Here is a 12,478-nt window from a genome sequence, read left to right as displayed (position 1 = left end):
AAGATCACAGGAGAAAACAAGCCTGGGCCAAGACCATGAAGGCTATATATTGCCCTGTCCTTAAACTCACTGGCAGGTACAGGTCTAAATTGCACTTCAGATTGAATTTTTCCATGTGAATCATCTTATTATATGGGTCACATTTTTTATCACAACTTTTGTAATTACCTCAAATACCGTGTATGTTTATTTAGTCTGCTACAGCCAATAAATGTGTACCTTATAAATGTCAAAAAAAAAAAAAAGTGTGATTTTTTTACTTGGGTACACATGGTTGAAGAAGACAACAAAAGAACAAATTTAAAAGCAGCATGACCAAGCAATTGTGTTTAAACTAACATGAACAGAATACATATGTACACATACTGAGATAATGAGGAAGAGGAATAAGGAATAAGACTGAGCTGCAGAAAGGCCAGCTGGAACCTCCATTTGTTCAGAGAAATCGCATTTTCTCCCAAAGTCTTGTAGCATATTGTTTGTCTCTTACCACATTTTTCACCTACTTCCTTTGTGCCAAGTCATTTATATGTATATTTGCCCTCAATAAATTATGAGCCTGATACTGTGTCTGTGTAATGTTGCTTATTGGGAGGGAACTTGAACTCCTTGATGGACAGTGCTGGTAAGAATTGAGATTCCAACCAGAGGAAGGGAAGAAGGAAAGAAAGCGAGGAGACCATAGAGATCACAGCAAACCATGCTCACTGGCTACTAAGCCAAGTCAGCCTCATACACACAAGTCAGGAATTAGTCCTGAGCTCTCCAAGCCCTGCAAATTACTGGTTTGATATATGCTAGAGTAATAGTTCTCAAACTGCTAGGCTTCAGTATCTCCCTGGGCACTTGTGTAAAACTACCAGTGCCCAGACTCTACCCTAAATGTGCTAATCTTTGCAAAATAATCCTTTACATTTCTGAAGGCCCCTTTGTAGTCACAGAGTTTCGGAATTTGCTAGAGAATGTTCTTCCAGCCTCATCGGTGGAATAACGTATCTACTTCAGGCTCTTTGACCTCAGGGTATAAACTTCCAGTTGACCTGACTGAATAGAAGGAGTCTATAAGCCCTTACACACAGCCATGTGAAACTAACAGGAATCAACTTTCCAACATTTGTATTCTTCCCAAAGTCCCCATCTTAGTACTGTACATGTAGGATATTCTCAATGAATGATTATGATTTGATTGGGACAGAGCTCCCCCAAACTTCATACATTTGTCAAGGAATAAGATTCTGAAAGGTGGCAACTAAGACTAGTAAAATAGTAATCTGGTTGGTGCACAGAAGCCATGCTGGAAACTCCACAGTCAGTTCTCCTCATTTACAGTGCTTATGTTCTGTAAATTCACCATGAACACTGAATTACTGAATTCTAAACCAGCGCTCCTAGAGCAAATGCAGGATTAGGTTCTTGAGAGCCTCTGGTCACAAGATTTTCATCAACCCACCAGTACATAACCTTGTTTTATATGTATGTCGGTCTAAAAACACTGTATCTAATATAGTCAAGTTATTAAAATTGAACTCATGGAGTACAACTTGCACCTGACCAAAGCCTAACTAGCACACAAGGTTTACCTGTGAAGCACCTCAGCCCTCTTGCACTTAGTCACATGGGTCAGCACTGCAACAATAGGCTTAGGGTTCCTTTAAAACGGCAGAATCACCAACAAAAAGCACAAAAATGTGAAAAACATGTCACTAAATAGATCAGGAAAAGGACGCTTGTTTTCTGTATGAGAACTGATGCAGTAAGTCAGAGCATTAGAAACGTGCCAGGCATCAGGAGGTTCTAATGTTCCTCCCTCATCTGGAACATGTGCACTGGGCAGCTCACGTGTATCACCACTCTGCACCAGTGCATGTGTTCAACTGCAGAAGCACCACACAGGTCGATTTGGAGATTACAAATAAATTTTAGCGAGTAGGAAAATTTGCAAATAGGGATCCACAAATAATGAGGATTAGCGGTATTTTGAAACTTTAGTAAAAGTACAAACTCAGTCGCTTCAGACTCTTTGCGACCACATGCGTAGCTTGCCAGGCTCCTCTGTCCATGCGATTTTCCAGGCAAGAGTACTGGAGTGGGTTGCCATGCCCTTCTCCAGGGAATCTTCCCTACCAAGGGATCAAACCCACGTCTCTGGCACCTCCTGCATTGCAGGCTGATTCTTTTACCACTGAGCACCAGGGAAGCTGCTAAAAATACACAGTCATTTTATAAAACCTGTTAATCTTTATAATAAAGATAGAGACACAAAAGGTCAAGCATAGGGTCAAACGGAAAAATGTAACCTACAACTCCAGCGTGGTTCATGTGTATGACTTTTGCCTTCTGTTCTTGTCTTCCCTTTTGGATGTAAATAAAAGAGCTAAAAGTTCCTTGAAGGCAGGGACTGTGACTTATTTAAAATTGAATTCCCAGCATCTAGCACAAAGCAGGTATTCAGTAAATGCTTATTGAATGAAGGCTCAGATAAAGAGGAGCAGCTGTACTGAGATGTAATACTGAGATGTATTAATCTTCCAAATCAAACCTGACCCTGTCAAACATCAGCAGTGATGATGTTGCTCATGAGCAGATGGTCAGCAGTGCGCAGAGGGCTGCAGTGGGCTTGATAAAATGCCATGTCTCCCTCAGTCTCCCAGTTTTCTTCCCACATCACTCATCTAGGAAATAGTTCAGTCCCCAAAGAGGCAGTGGCTGACTCAAATGATTCTTTAGTTTGCAGATTTTTTTTTTAAGAGGAAAGAGGTGGCACTCTGATGTTTCCTGCCTTCTTGGTTATCTGCCATTGGTTTTTTGTTTGTTTGTTTGTTTTAATTTTATTTACTTTTGGTTGTGCCAGGTCTTCTTTGCTTCTCGAGCTTTTTCTCCAGTTGCATTGAGAGGGGGTTTTTCTCTGGTTGTGGTGTATGGGCTTCTCGTTGCTTGGGTTCTCTTGTTGCAGAGTAGGCACTTGGGCTTTCGTAGTTGCAACATAGGCGCTCAGTAGTTGCGGCTCCTGGACTCTAGAGCAGAGACTTAGTTGCTTCACAGCACGTGGGCTCTTCCTGGACCAGGGATCGAACCAGGGTCTCCTGCATTGGCAGGCGGATTCTTTACCACTGAGCCACCAGGGAAGCCCCTGCCGCCAGTTTTCACTTTCCCCAGACCAACTCTTAGACCACCAGGAAATAGATGCATGAAAGCAGCAGTCATTTAGCAGTTTGATGTCGTACACATAAATGGCTCTCCGAGTGTGTGACTTGGCATACAGGGCTTCCCAGTCCCCAGCCCTGAGAGTAAACCAGTTGTCCGTTTCTTTCACTTCTACTCTGGAATCTCATCACTGCTGAAGAACAGCACCTAACTGTAGTGGTTATCTCTTTGTCATATTTGATTCCCAGCCTGAGTGAGGCCCATGGTCTTGATCGTCTTTTTGTTCTTCCTGACTCCCTACCCCATTCTTTACAGAGCCTGGTCAAAATAAGGTCCACACTCCTCAGAGTCTTAAAACAGGCTGACTTTGTGCTTTCTCTGTGTTTCTGTTACTTCCCCTTCCTTCTCTAGCGGCTTTCAGATCTCAAAGAAAGATGTGCCCTCCTTTCTACGGCCGACCTCTCCACTTGTATTTTGGGTCATTATCCCTCCCACGTTCTTCTGGCCCTCACTCAGCCAATGATCCGCATCCTCATCCCTCCACCCCTCTGGAGCCTGTGATGTTTATTCACTTAACACACATACATTGAATGCCTGCTGTTGTCCCGCGGAACTGTGGTAGAATGTAGTCTGGGTAGTGTAGTGGTGAATTAAACAGAAAACGTCCCTCACCTTACAGAACTTACAGCCTGATGAGTGAAAGTAACTGTAATTAATGAGTCATAAAACTAAACATAAGCAGTGAAAGGACTGAAGGGAAGCTGTGAGGCCTTGTGGTGAGAAGTGGATGGGTTAGTTTTTATGAAGGGCGGAGGCGGGGAGACCAGGAGGATACATTTGAGGCATTAGAAGCAGCTTGTGCAGAAGCCCTCAAGTGGTCAAAAGTGCTCCTCAGAGAAACTGAAAAACCAGCTGATCACAAGGGAAGGAGACTCGGGATAAAGCGCAGGATGGAGGGAAGGATCATTTTCAGCAGTTTACAGGCCATGTAATGAAATGCATAGGCCAGCATCCTGGGTCATTAACACCTCTGCTTTTTTTTCTGTTTCCTTAATGTTTGCAACAGTGCGCTTACCTCTCCTCTGTTTGTATCTCATTCTCTAACTTTGCTTGATACCATAATACAAGCCTTCATGAAGATATATATGGTACATCTTTTTTTTCTCTAATATTTCTTTCTCGATTATCCTCTACCTCTATAATTTCAAACAGTTTTTTGTTTTTTTTTTTCTGGAGCAGAATGTTGTATTTTATTTTTTTAAAGTAAACTTTTAGTTTTTTATTGGGGTATAGCCAGGAAGATCTCCTGGAGAAGGGAATGTCTACCCATTCCAGTATTCTGACCTGCAGATTCATTCACTTACGTATCATTCTGGAATCTCTGGTCCAATATGCCCAAAACCAAATGCATTTTTAAAAGCCCAATTTTTTCCTCTCTCCCCTAGTGTGTCAGTGGAATTGTCATCTACCTTCACCTTTAAGTAAGGAGTTCTCTCTCTCTTGAAAGAACAAATAGTCAAACAACAGGGGTTTTTGCAGCATAGTAGTCTTAAGTGTTTTGATAAATTTCTATATGAAATGCAGGAAAATAAATAGAACTGGCCCCTGATGACCTAAGCTTAATGAGGTCAGGAAATGCTTTCCAATGGGGTTGATTTCTAAATTGAGTTTTATGGGAGGAAGGGCATTCCAGGCAGACTGAACAAATACTAAGGCATGACACACAGGCTGTCACAAATATTTCATCATGGCTGGAGCTAGGCTACAGAGTTAAAAAACAGGTAGAGCTGAACCTGCATAAGGGGACAGGATCAAGAAGATCCTTACATGGCATGTGAAGGAGCTGGATGTGATCCTGAAGGTGCTTGTGAGCCACTGAGAGATTTAAAACATGGCGGATGGCATGATCAAGTCAGTTCTTTCAAAAAGTCATTCTAGAAGGTCTGAGATTAGAAGAAGGAAAATAAAAGCAGTACTGTATAAGACCAAGAGAAGCTGTTGTAGCAATCCAAACCAAACATAATGAGAAAGTAGGATGTGGTGACAAAGTCCATATGAAGGAAAAGGAACAATCTAAGTTTCTAAGGTGACCACCTCTATATGTGAGAACAAAAGGGGGCTTCACCGTGAGAGGCACAAAGTGTTAGTGCCCGTGCAGCCGCCAGCGCAGCAGAGACTGGCTGAGAACTCAGATTGGCGAGATAGTTCTGAGGCAGATGTATGGTTCCAAGCATATTTTTATTTGCTGAAAACTAATGAAACTGCCAAACCATTTTGAAGAAAACTGAAGATTGAGGTTCAGGGTATTGATTTAAAAGTCACTGGCATAAACATATGGGTTGAATCCATGGGAACAGAGGAGTATACGGAAGGAAAGGACAAAGACTAGAAAGTGAAGAGGCGCCAGTTATTTTAAAGTGCGCACTGCAGGAGAGGAGCCTGGGAAGGATGACGTGAAATACCCCCAACCCCTGCCTGGGGAGGTCGCCAGCTCCCATATCCCAGTCTTTACTGCACTGTTCACCTGCCTACCGGAAGTACACCATTTTCTGTTCCTAATATAGAAGTCGAGTCATGTGGTTTATCAGCTCAGAAATCTTAGTTGGTGCTCTATTTGCCTTTAAAGTCCAAATCTCATAAGTTTTAATCTAGCTCTCATCCTTTAATGTTTGAATAGACATTCTGACCAGTTTTTCCTCATCTCCCAAATCATCCTCCTTGAGTACACTGCCTTGCACACACAAAACCTCCAGCCTCTGCTTACCCCGGTTTCTCCAACGGTATAGTTTTTGCACCACTCCGATGATCACAGTTTCAGTGTATTCCATGGGAGTTAGGCTAAATGTTTCCTCCTCTGAGAATGCTCCTCTGAAGCCTCCAGTTGCAGTTCAGGGCTTCTGTGCCTTTATATCTGCACATTTCTTTTTATCGTAATGTGGGTCTTCCTCTGCCTCATTGCTTATCTCCATGCCTTTCCCTGTTAGAGTGTAAGTTATTAGAACCGGCTTAGCTTTGCATCTCCAGGGTGTGTAGCATACTCCTTGCCCCTAGAGTGGCATTCTGTTATTTGGCATAACATCTTACAAAAAAGCCCAAATTTTTTGGCCAACTCAATATTTGTTTTTCCTACCTGGCATAATTAGTATCCAAAAACTACAAATCATGAGTCAAGATGAAGGCTTTCACTTTTTTTTATATACTTCTAGAAGGGGCTTCCCTGGTGGCTCAGTGGTAAAGAATCTGCCTGCCAGTGTAGCAGACGTCGGTTTGATCCCTGGGTCGGGAAAATCCCCTGGAGAAGGAAATGGCAACCCACTCCAGTATTCTGGCCTGGAAAATCCCATGAACAGAGGAGCCTGGCAGGCTACAGTCCATGGGATCAGAAAAGGGTCAGACACGACTTAGCGACTAAACAACAACATACTTCTAGAAACAACATCTTAATACAAAGGAATATTTTATTCTTAAGGAAAAGCATATTTGGAAGATTGAGTGCCAAATGCAGCTCATAGAACCAATAATAAATTCTAAAAGAATCAACAGCAAACTTATATGAATATTTAAAATCATAAAAGTATGCCCCCCCCATCCAAACACAACTTTCAGTTCAGTTCTGTTCAGTCGCTCAGTGATGTCCAACTCTTTACGACCCCATGAATTTCAACACGCTAGGCCTCCCTGTCCATCACCAGCTCCCAGAGTTCACTCAAATTCATGTCCATCAAGGCGGTGATGCCATCCAGCCATCTCATCCTCTGTCGTCCCCTTCTCCTCCTGCCCCCAATCCCTCCTAGCATCAGAGTCTTTTCCAATGATTCAGTTCTTCGCATGAGGTGGCCCAAATACTGGAGTTTCAGCTTTAGCATCATTCCTCCCAAAGAACACCCAGGACTGATCTCCTTTAGAATGGACTGGTTGGATCTCCTTGCAGTCCAAGGGACTCTCAAGAGTCTTCTCCTACACCACAGTTCAAAACCATCAATTCTTTGGCGCTCAGCCTTCTTCACAGTCCAACTCTCACATCCATACATGACTACTGGAAAAACTATAGTCTTGACTAGATGAACCTTTGTTGGCAAAGTAATGTCTCTGCTTTTGAATATGCTGTCTGGGTTGGTCATAACTTTCCTTCCAAGGAGTAAGCAGTAGAGAAAACCTGAAAGAGCTTGTCTAGTTGAGCAGTTTGTAAACTCTTCTCTGTAGAACCCTGTTACTCCAGGCTCTGGAGAGTCAATCTAGTAGGGAGGCAAGGTTTCCCTGGCCTCCAAACCTCAATTCACCTAGAAAAATTCTAGGTGTTTAAGTGTTTGTATGTGAGGCTTTCAAACAAAATTGTACTGAAAAAGAGTTTAGCTGTTAAACTAAACTGTTAAATCAGTTTGAATACTGGATTATAACCTTCAGGCTACTTCTGTAATCCAGGTGACTCTGGGCCTCCATTTCCTCATCTGTAAAATGCAAGAATGGTGCTATGATAGTTCACGCTTTTATTCTGAGCACCTTCTGTGCTTTTTCAAGTAGGAAACAGACCTCAGGAGAAGTTAAGTGGCTTCCCTGGCCATATAGAGTTAAGGACAGAATCAAGATTATAATTTAACCAACAGCCCTAGTTGTTGGGCTTTCTTCCTCTTTTAAAAAAAATTCCTGGAGACTTCCCTGGCAGTCCAGTGGTTAAGACTTCACCTTCCAGTGCAGGGACTGCAAGTTTGATCCCTGGTCAGGGAGCTAAGATTCCACATGCTTTGTAGCCAAAAAATCAAAACAAGAGAGAAGCTATATTGTAATAAATTCAATAAAGACTTAACAAAAACAAAACTTGAAAAAAAAATTCCTACAAAGTGAGTATAAAAAGAAATTGCTGTTATTAATTCTTTGGAAAAGGTAGCTATCAGGAGGTATATAAATAGCACATAAAAATAAAGCTATATTGTATCATAAATTGGCTTATTTAAAGCTGGTGTGCTACTGCAACAAACATTGATCAAATATCTACTTAATTTTATATTCATTCTTCAAGTTTATAAAAATATTTGGGTGAGTTGTTTGCATGGCCTATGTCTCTTTTGCATGGTTTTTTATGAGTTGCTCCTCAGTAAATCTCCGTGTAATCAAGGGAGGCACTGAAAATCATTCCATTAATCATTCCTTTCGTGTTTGTCTCACTGCATCTAAATGTACGAGCATCACTAGAAATCGTGAGGGTTTGGGAAGCAAGAGTCTATAGATTCTGATCCTTTCATTCATCTCATCTTCCTCTCTTCATCCCCTCCTCTCCGTATCAAGGGTATCCATGATGAGGAAATTAAGTCCCCAGACAGGTGAGAGGTGTGAGCGGACAGGAGGGAAAGAAGGGCAGTCATGCTCCTTGGCCTTGATTGTTGGCAGTGTTGATGGGCTGATTGTCTCATAGCTTTGGGGGCATTTTCGTTTAAAGACAAAGTGAAACAAAACAGCTCACAGAGATACCTCCTTCTTCCCCCTCCTTTTGCCTCCATGAATAACTACCCATATGGCATGCTGGTGCTGAGACCAAGGATTGAGTGAGTAAAGGTGTTTAGAAGTGAAGTTTTGGTCCTAATTAAATAAGTGTCCTTTTACAAATCAGTGTTAAAACTTTGCAATGTGGATCCCCTACTAATTTGTGGTTCATGGAATTTGAACCCAGGATGTGCCGACCATACTAATGCAGTAATACAGTAGGAATCAGGGCAAGGACATGCTTAACCTGCTTCAGACAGATTCTGAGGACATCGCAGCACCCATTTCATAGGAAAAGTCTATTAAAAACAGGTTTGCTAAGACCTGCATGTGGCCATATGCTGTTACTCGTTTGTCAGGGTCACAGCACACAAGAAAAAGCAACACTGACTTGACAGTGATGGATAATTCAGTCTGACTTCTCTTCCCTCAATCTCTGGAGTAGACTCAAATTCTGATTAGAGCCATGATTTGGGTTTGTTTTTTTTTTTAATCCCCTGGTTTTACAACATTTCATGTACATAGTCGGCCTTCCTTACCCACAGGTTCTGCATCTAGAGAGTCAACCAATCATGGTTCACAATTACATGGGAAAAAATTCCAGAAAGTTCCATAAAAGCAAAATGAATTTGCCACACTGGCACCCATTTACTTAGCATTTACATTGTATTTACAACTATTTACATAGCGTTTATATCATATTAGTTATTTATATGGAGAAGGCAATGGACACCCTCTCCAGTACTCTTGCCTGGAAAATCCCATGAACAGAGAAGCTTGGTGGGCTGCAGTCCATGGGGTCTCGAAGAGTCAGACACGACTGAGCAACTTCACTTTCACTTTTCACTTTCATGCATTGGAGAAGGAAATGGCAACCCATTCCAGTGTTCTTGCCTGGAGAATCCCAGAAGCAGGGGAGCCTGGTGGGCTGCCATCTATGGGGTCACACAGAGTCGGACATGACTGAAGTGACTTAGCAGCAGCAGCAGCAGCAGGTATTTGTAAGTAATCTAGAGATGAGTTTAAGTATACAGGAGGTTGTTAGGTTATATGCAAATACTACACCGTTATACAAGGCACTTTTAGGATCTGTAGATTTTGGTATCTGGGGGGTAGAGTGTCCTGAAACCAATCCCCCTCAGATACTAAGGGACAACTGTATATATGTACGTTTATTTAAGATGTTACTCTTGCATTGGGCAAAGAGATAGAAGTAATACTTAGACCATGTAAAAGAAGCATCTTACCATGAATTTGATTGCACTGTTTGGAATTTATTCCTTAAGCATGAGAAAAAACTGAAAATATTAGGTTATAATTGATGCTTTCTGAGAGGTTTTGATAGTTTTCTTCTTGATGGGTTGGCTCGAGGGCAGGTAGACTATTCTGCAATCTGCATTTGTCGTTGAATTTAAATTTTCTGTGTACGTGTACCTTTTTTCCCAAACACATTTTAACTGAGTCAGATTATCTTCAAATAGTTGAGAAAAATAAAAGATTGGTTCTTTTGATGTTCTTTAAAACACTACAACATCCACCTTTCACCACTAAGCCTCCTTGTCCTTTAACTCTTGCTTTTATTACGTGCTTGATTTAAAGCTATATAGCCAGCAATAATATCACATTATTATGGTCCAGAAAAGTACAAAATCCTCTTGAAATCTTTATGATAAGAAAAGTAATACTTGTTTAAAGGTGCTCAGTGCCAAATCTTGCTGAAATCTGATTGTGAAGGAGGAAATCTAAAAAGGCAAAGCAAGTTTCAGTAGAGATAAGCCTGGGAAAGCAGTAGTTACTCAAAGAAGTTAAGACTGAAACAGAAAGTTTTACCCCTTTCCTTTCACTTCATTTTGTTTTGTTTTTTTTTTGTTTTGTTTTCTGGACTTTTAAGAATTTAATTAGATAGTTATGGTATATCTCTTTCATTCGTATGTAATTCAAAGCTTTAACACAGAAACATTTATATTTTCTATGTGAAGTTTAAGTAGGTCATTTCCATAACATGTAATTATCTCTAAATAAAATTTCCAAGTCTGTTTTATGGCAACATTGAATTGGTTTCTAAAATACTGTCTCATATCAAACACCATTGCTCCACAGTCTACTTTGATTTGGAATGGGGCTTCCCTGGTGGCTCAGGTTGTGAAGAATCTGCCTGCAATGCAGGAGACCCGGGTTCAATCCCAGGATCAGGAAGGTCCCCTGAAGAAGTGAATGGCTACCCACTCTAATATTCTTGCCTGGAGAATTCCATGGACAGGGGAGCCTGGCAGGCTACAGTTAATGGGGTCACAAAGAGTTGGATACGACTGAGCAACAAAGAACAGACAAGCAGAGGAACCCTCTAACTAACTCTCAGTGTGTACTCTGGTACCACTCAAAGTGCTTATTTGACTTCCTCATGGAGGTGCCATCAGTAAAACAGACTGAGCAAAGTTTGTAGAAGATTTAAAGAGCTTTCAGATTCAGAATTTTATACATAGTTCAGTGTGTGGCTTCATGAAAATAGAGTGTCGTGGGAAGATTACAAAGGAAAGATGCGATGGTGAAAGGTAAACGCGTAATGACACAGCATTACTGACTTAATTTAGGCTGATTCACAAGTGACTCTTTTTGACACACACCTAAAAGCTCACTTCATTTACAAAGAGTGCTTAACCAATCCGAAGAGCTGTTTCCTTGGTTTTCTATGGGAGTGAATACGTTATGCTGATAAGACACTTGTGCTCAGAACAGGCCTGCTCTCTACTCATTCAGCCAGTTGGTGGGTTTTCAGCATGTGAATATTCCCAGTGTTGTCTTCTGTGATTTGTGACTTACTCTTTGTTTTTCTTTCACAGCAGTCATTCAAGTCCCAGGATTTCAGACTGAACTCAGAGTCTTTGGCACAGTAAGCAGCTTTTCCTCCTAAATAATTTGCAGTGATAAATAGTTGGTGTTTCTTTTAAGGACAGTTTCTCCATTTCTCTCTTCATAGCACCACACTACAAAAGTTATGAAACACCCATTTCAGGGCATTAATGTATAAAGGCTAATACCTAGGACATTATCCTTGTATATTTCTTACAAATGCCTTAAGTATTTGAGCAGTTTTTAAAGTGTTTATTTTAAAAAATCTCTAGGAAGTTTTTGTATTTTTCTTGGTACTTGCTATTAATACATTACTTAATACACAAATGGGAAATCTCTTTTACCTCAAAAAAATATTGGAAACCTTTGCAAAGTACGTCTCAGTTTTTATCATTGCAGAGCATATTTGTACCTAATTTGAGGCCAAAACTTCATATTCGTACATCACCAGCAAACTGTCACCTGAATGTAACAACCTTGAGCAGCTCAGGTATCTGCCATGCCCTCCCATCCCACATCACTATTCCCACATCTGGGTACAAAACCCACTCCAGTACTCTTGCCTGGAAAATCCCATGGATGGAGGAGCCTGGTAGGCTGCAGTCCACGGGGTTGCGAAGAGTCGGACACGACTGAGCGACTTCCCTTCTACACACAGGGAATCCCTACTGAGTGTCCTCAGGAAAACATTTATTCAGGTTAACCCTGCTAAACCCACTCCAATATTCTTGCTTGGGAAATCCCATGGACAGAGGAGCCTGGTGGGCTATAGACCATGGGGTCGCACAGAGTCAGACATGACTGAAGCGACTTGGTCCTTCTGCATTGGCAGGCAGCTTTTTTACCACTAGCTCCACCTGGGAAGCCGTCTAGGACTGTGTATCATTATATGTCATATATGAAGCCCTGTGTTGCTTCAGAGCATAGTCACTCATCGTCACATTTGAGTCTCCGCATTTCCCTGCAGACCATGGCTCTCACCCCTCTTCTGCGTGTGGAGGAACAG

General features: G+C 41.5%; 1 protein-coding gene across 1 annotated transcript in view; it reads left to right on the top strand.

Annotated features, from left to right (window-relative positions):
* The window catches only part of AHI1 (Abelson helper integration site 1), a 232,452-nt gene that overhangs the window by 195,414 nt on the left and 24,560 nt on the right, over nt 1–12,478 (top strand). The window contains exon 23 of the mRNA XM_068984959.1: nt 3,556–3,701. Within this exon, the coding sequence (XP_068841060.1) occupies nt 3,556–3,701 (146 nt within the window). The remainder of the gene's footprint in view (nt 1–3,555; nt 3,702–12,478) is intronic.

This window comes from Capricornis sumatraensis, chromosome 13 (genome assembly GCF_032405125.1).
Source record: "Capricornis sumatraensis isolate serow.1 chromosome 13, serow.2, whole genome shotgun sequence".
NCBI classification, from domain to species: domain Eukaryota; kingdom Metazoa; phylum Chordata; class Mammalia; order Artiodactyla; family Bovidae; genus Capricornis; species Capricornis sumatraensis.
This window is presented reverse-complemented; position numbering and strand designations above follow the sequence as displayed.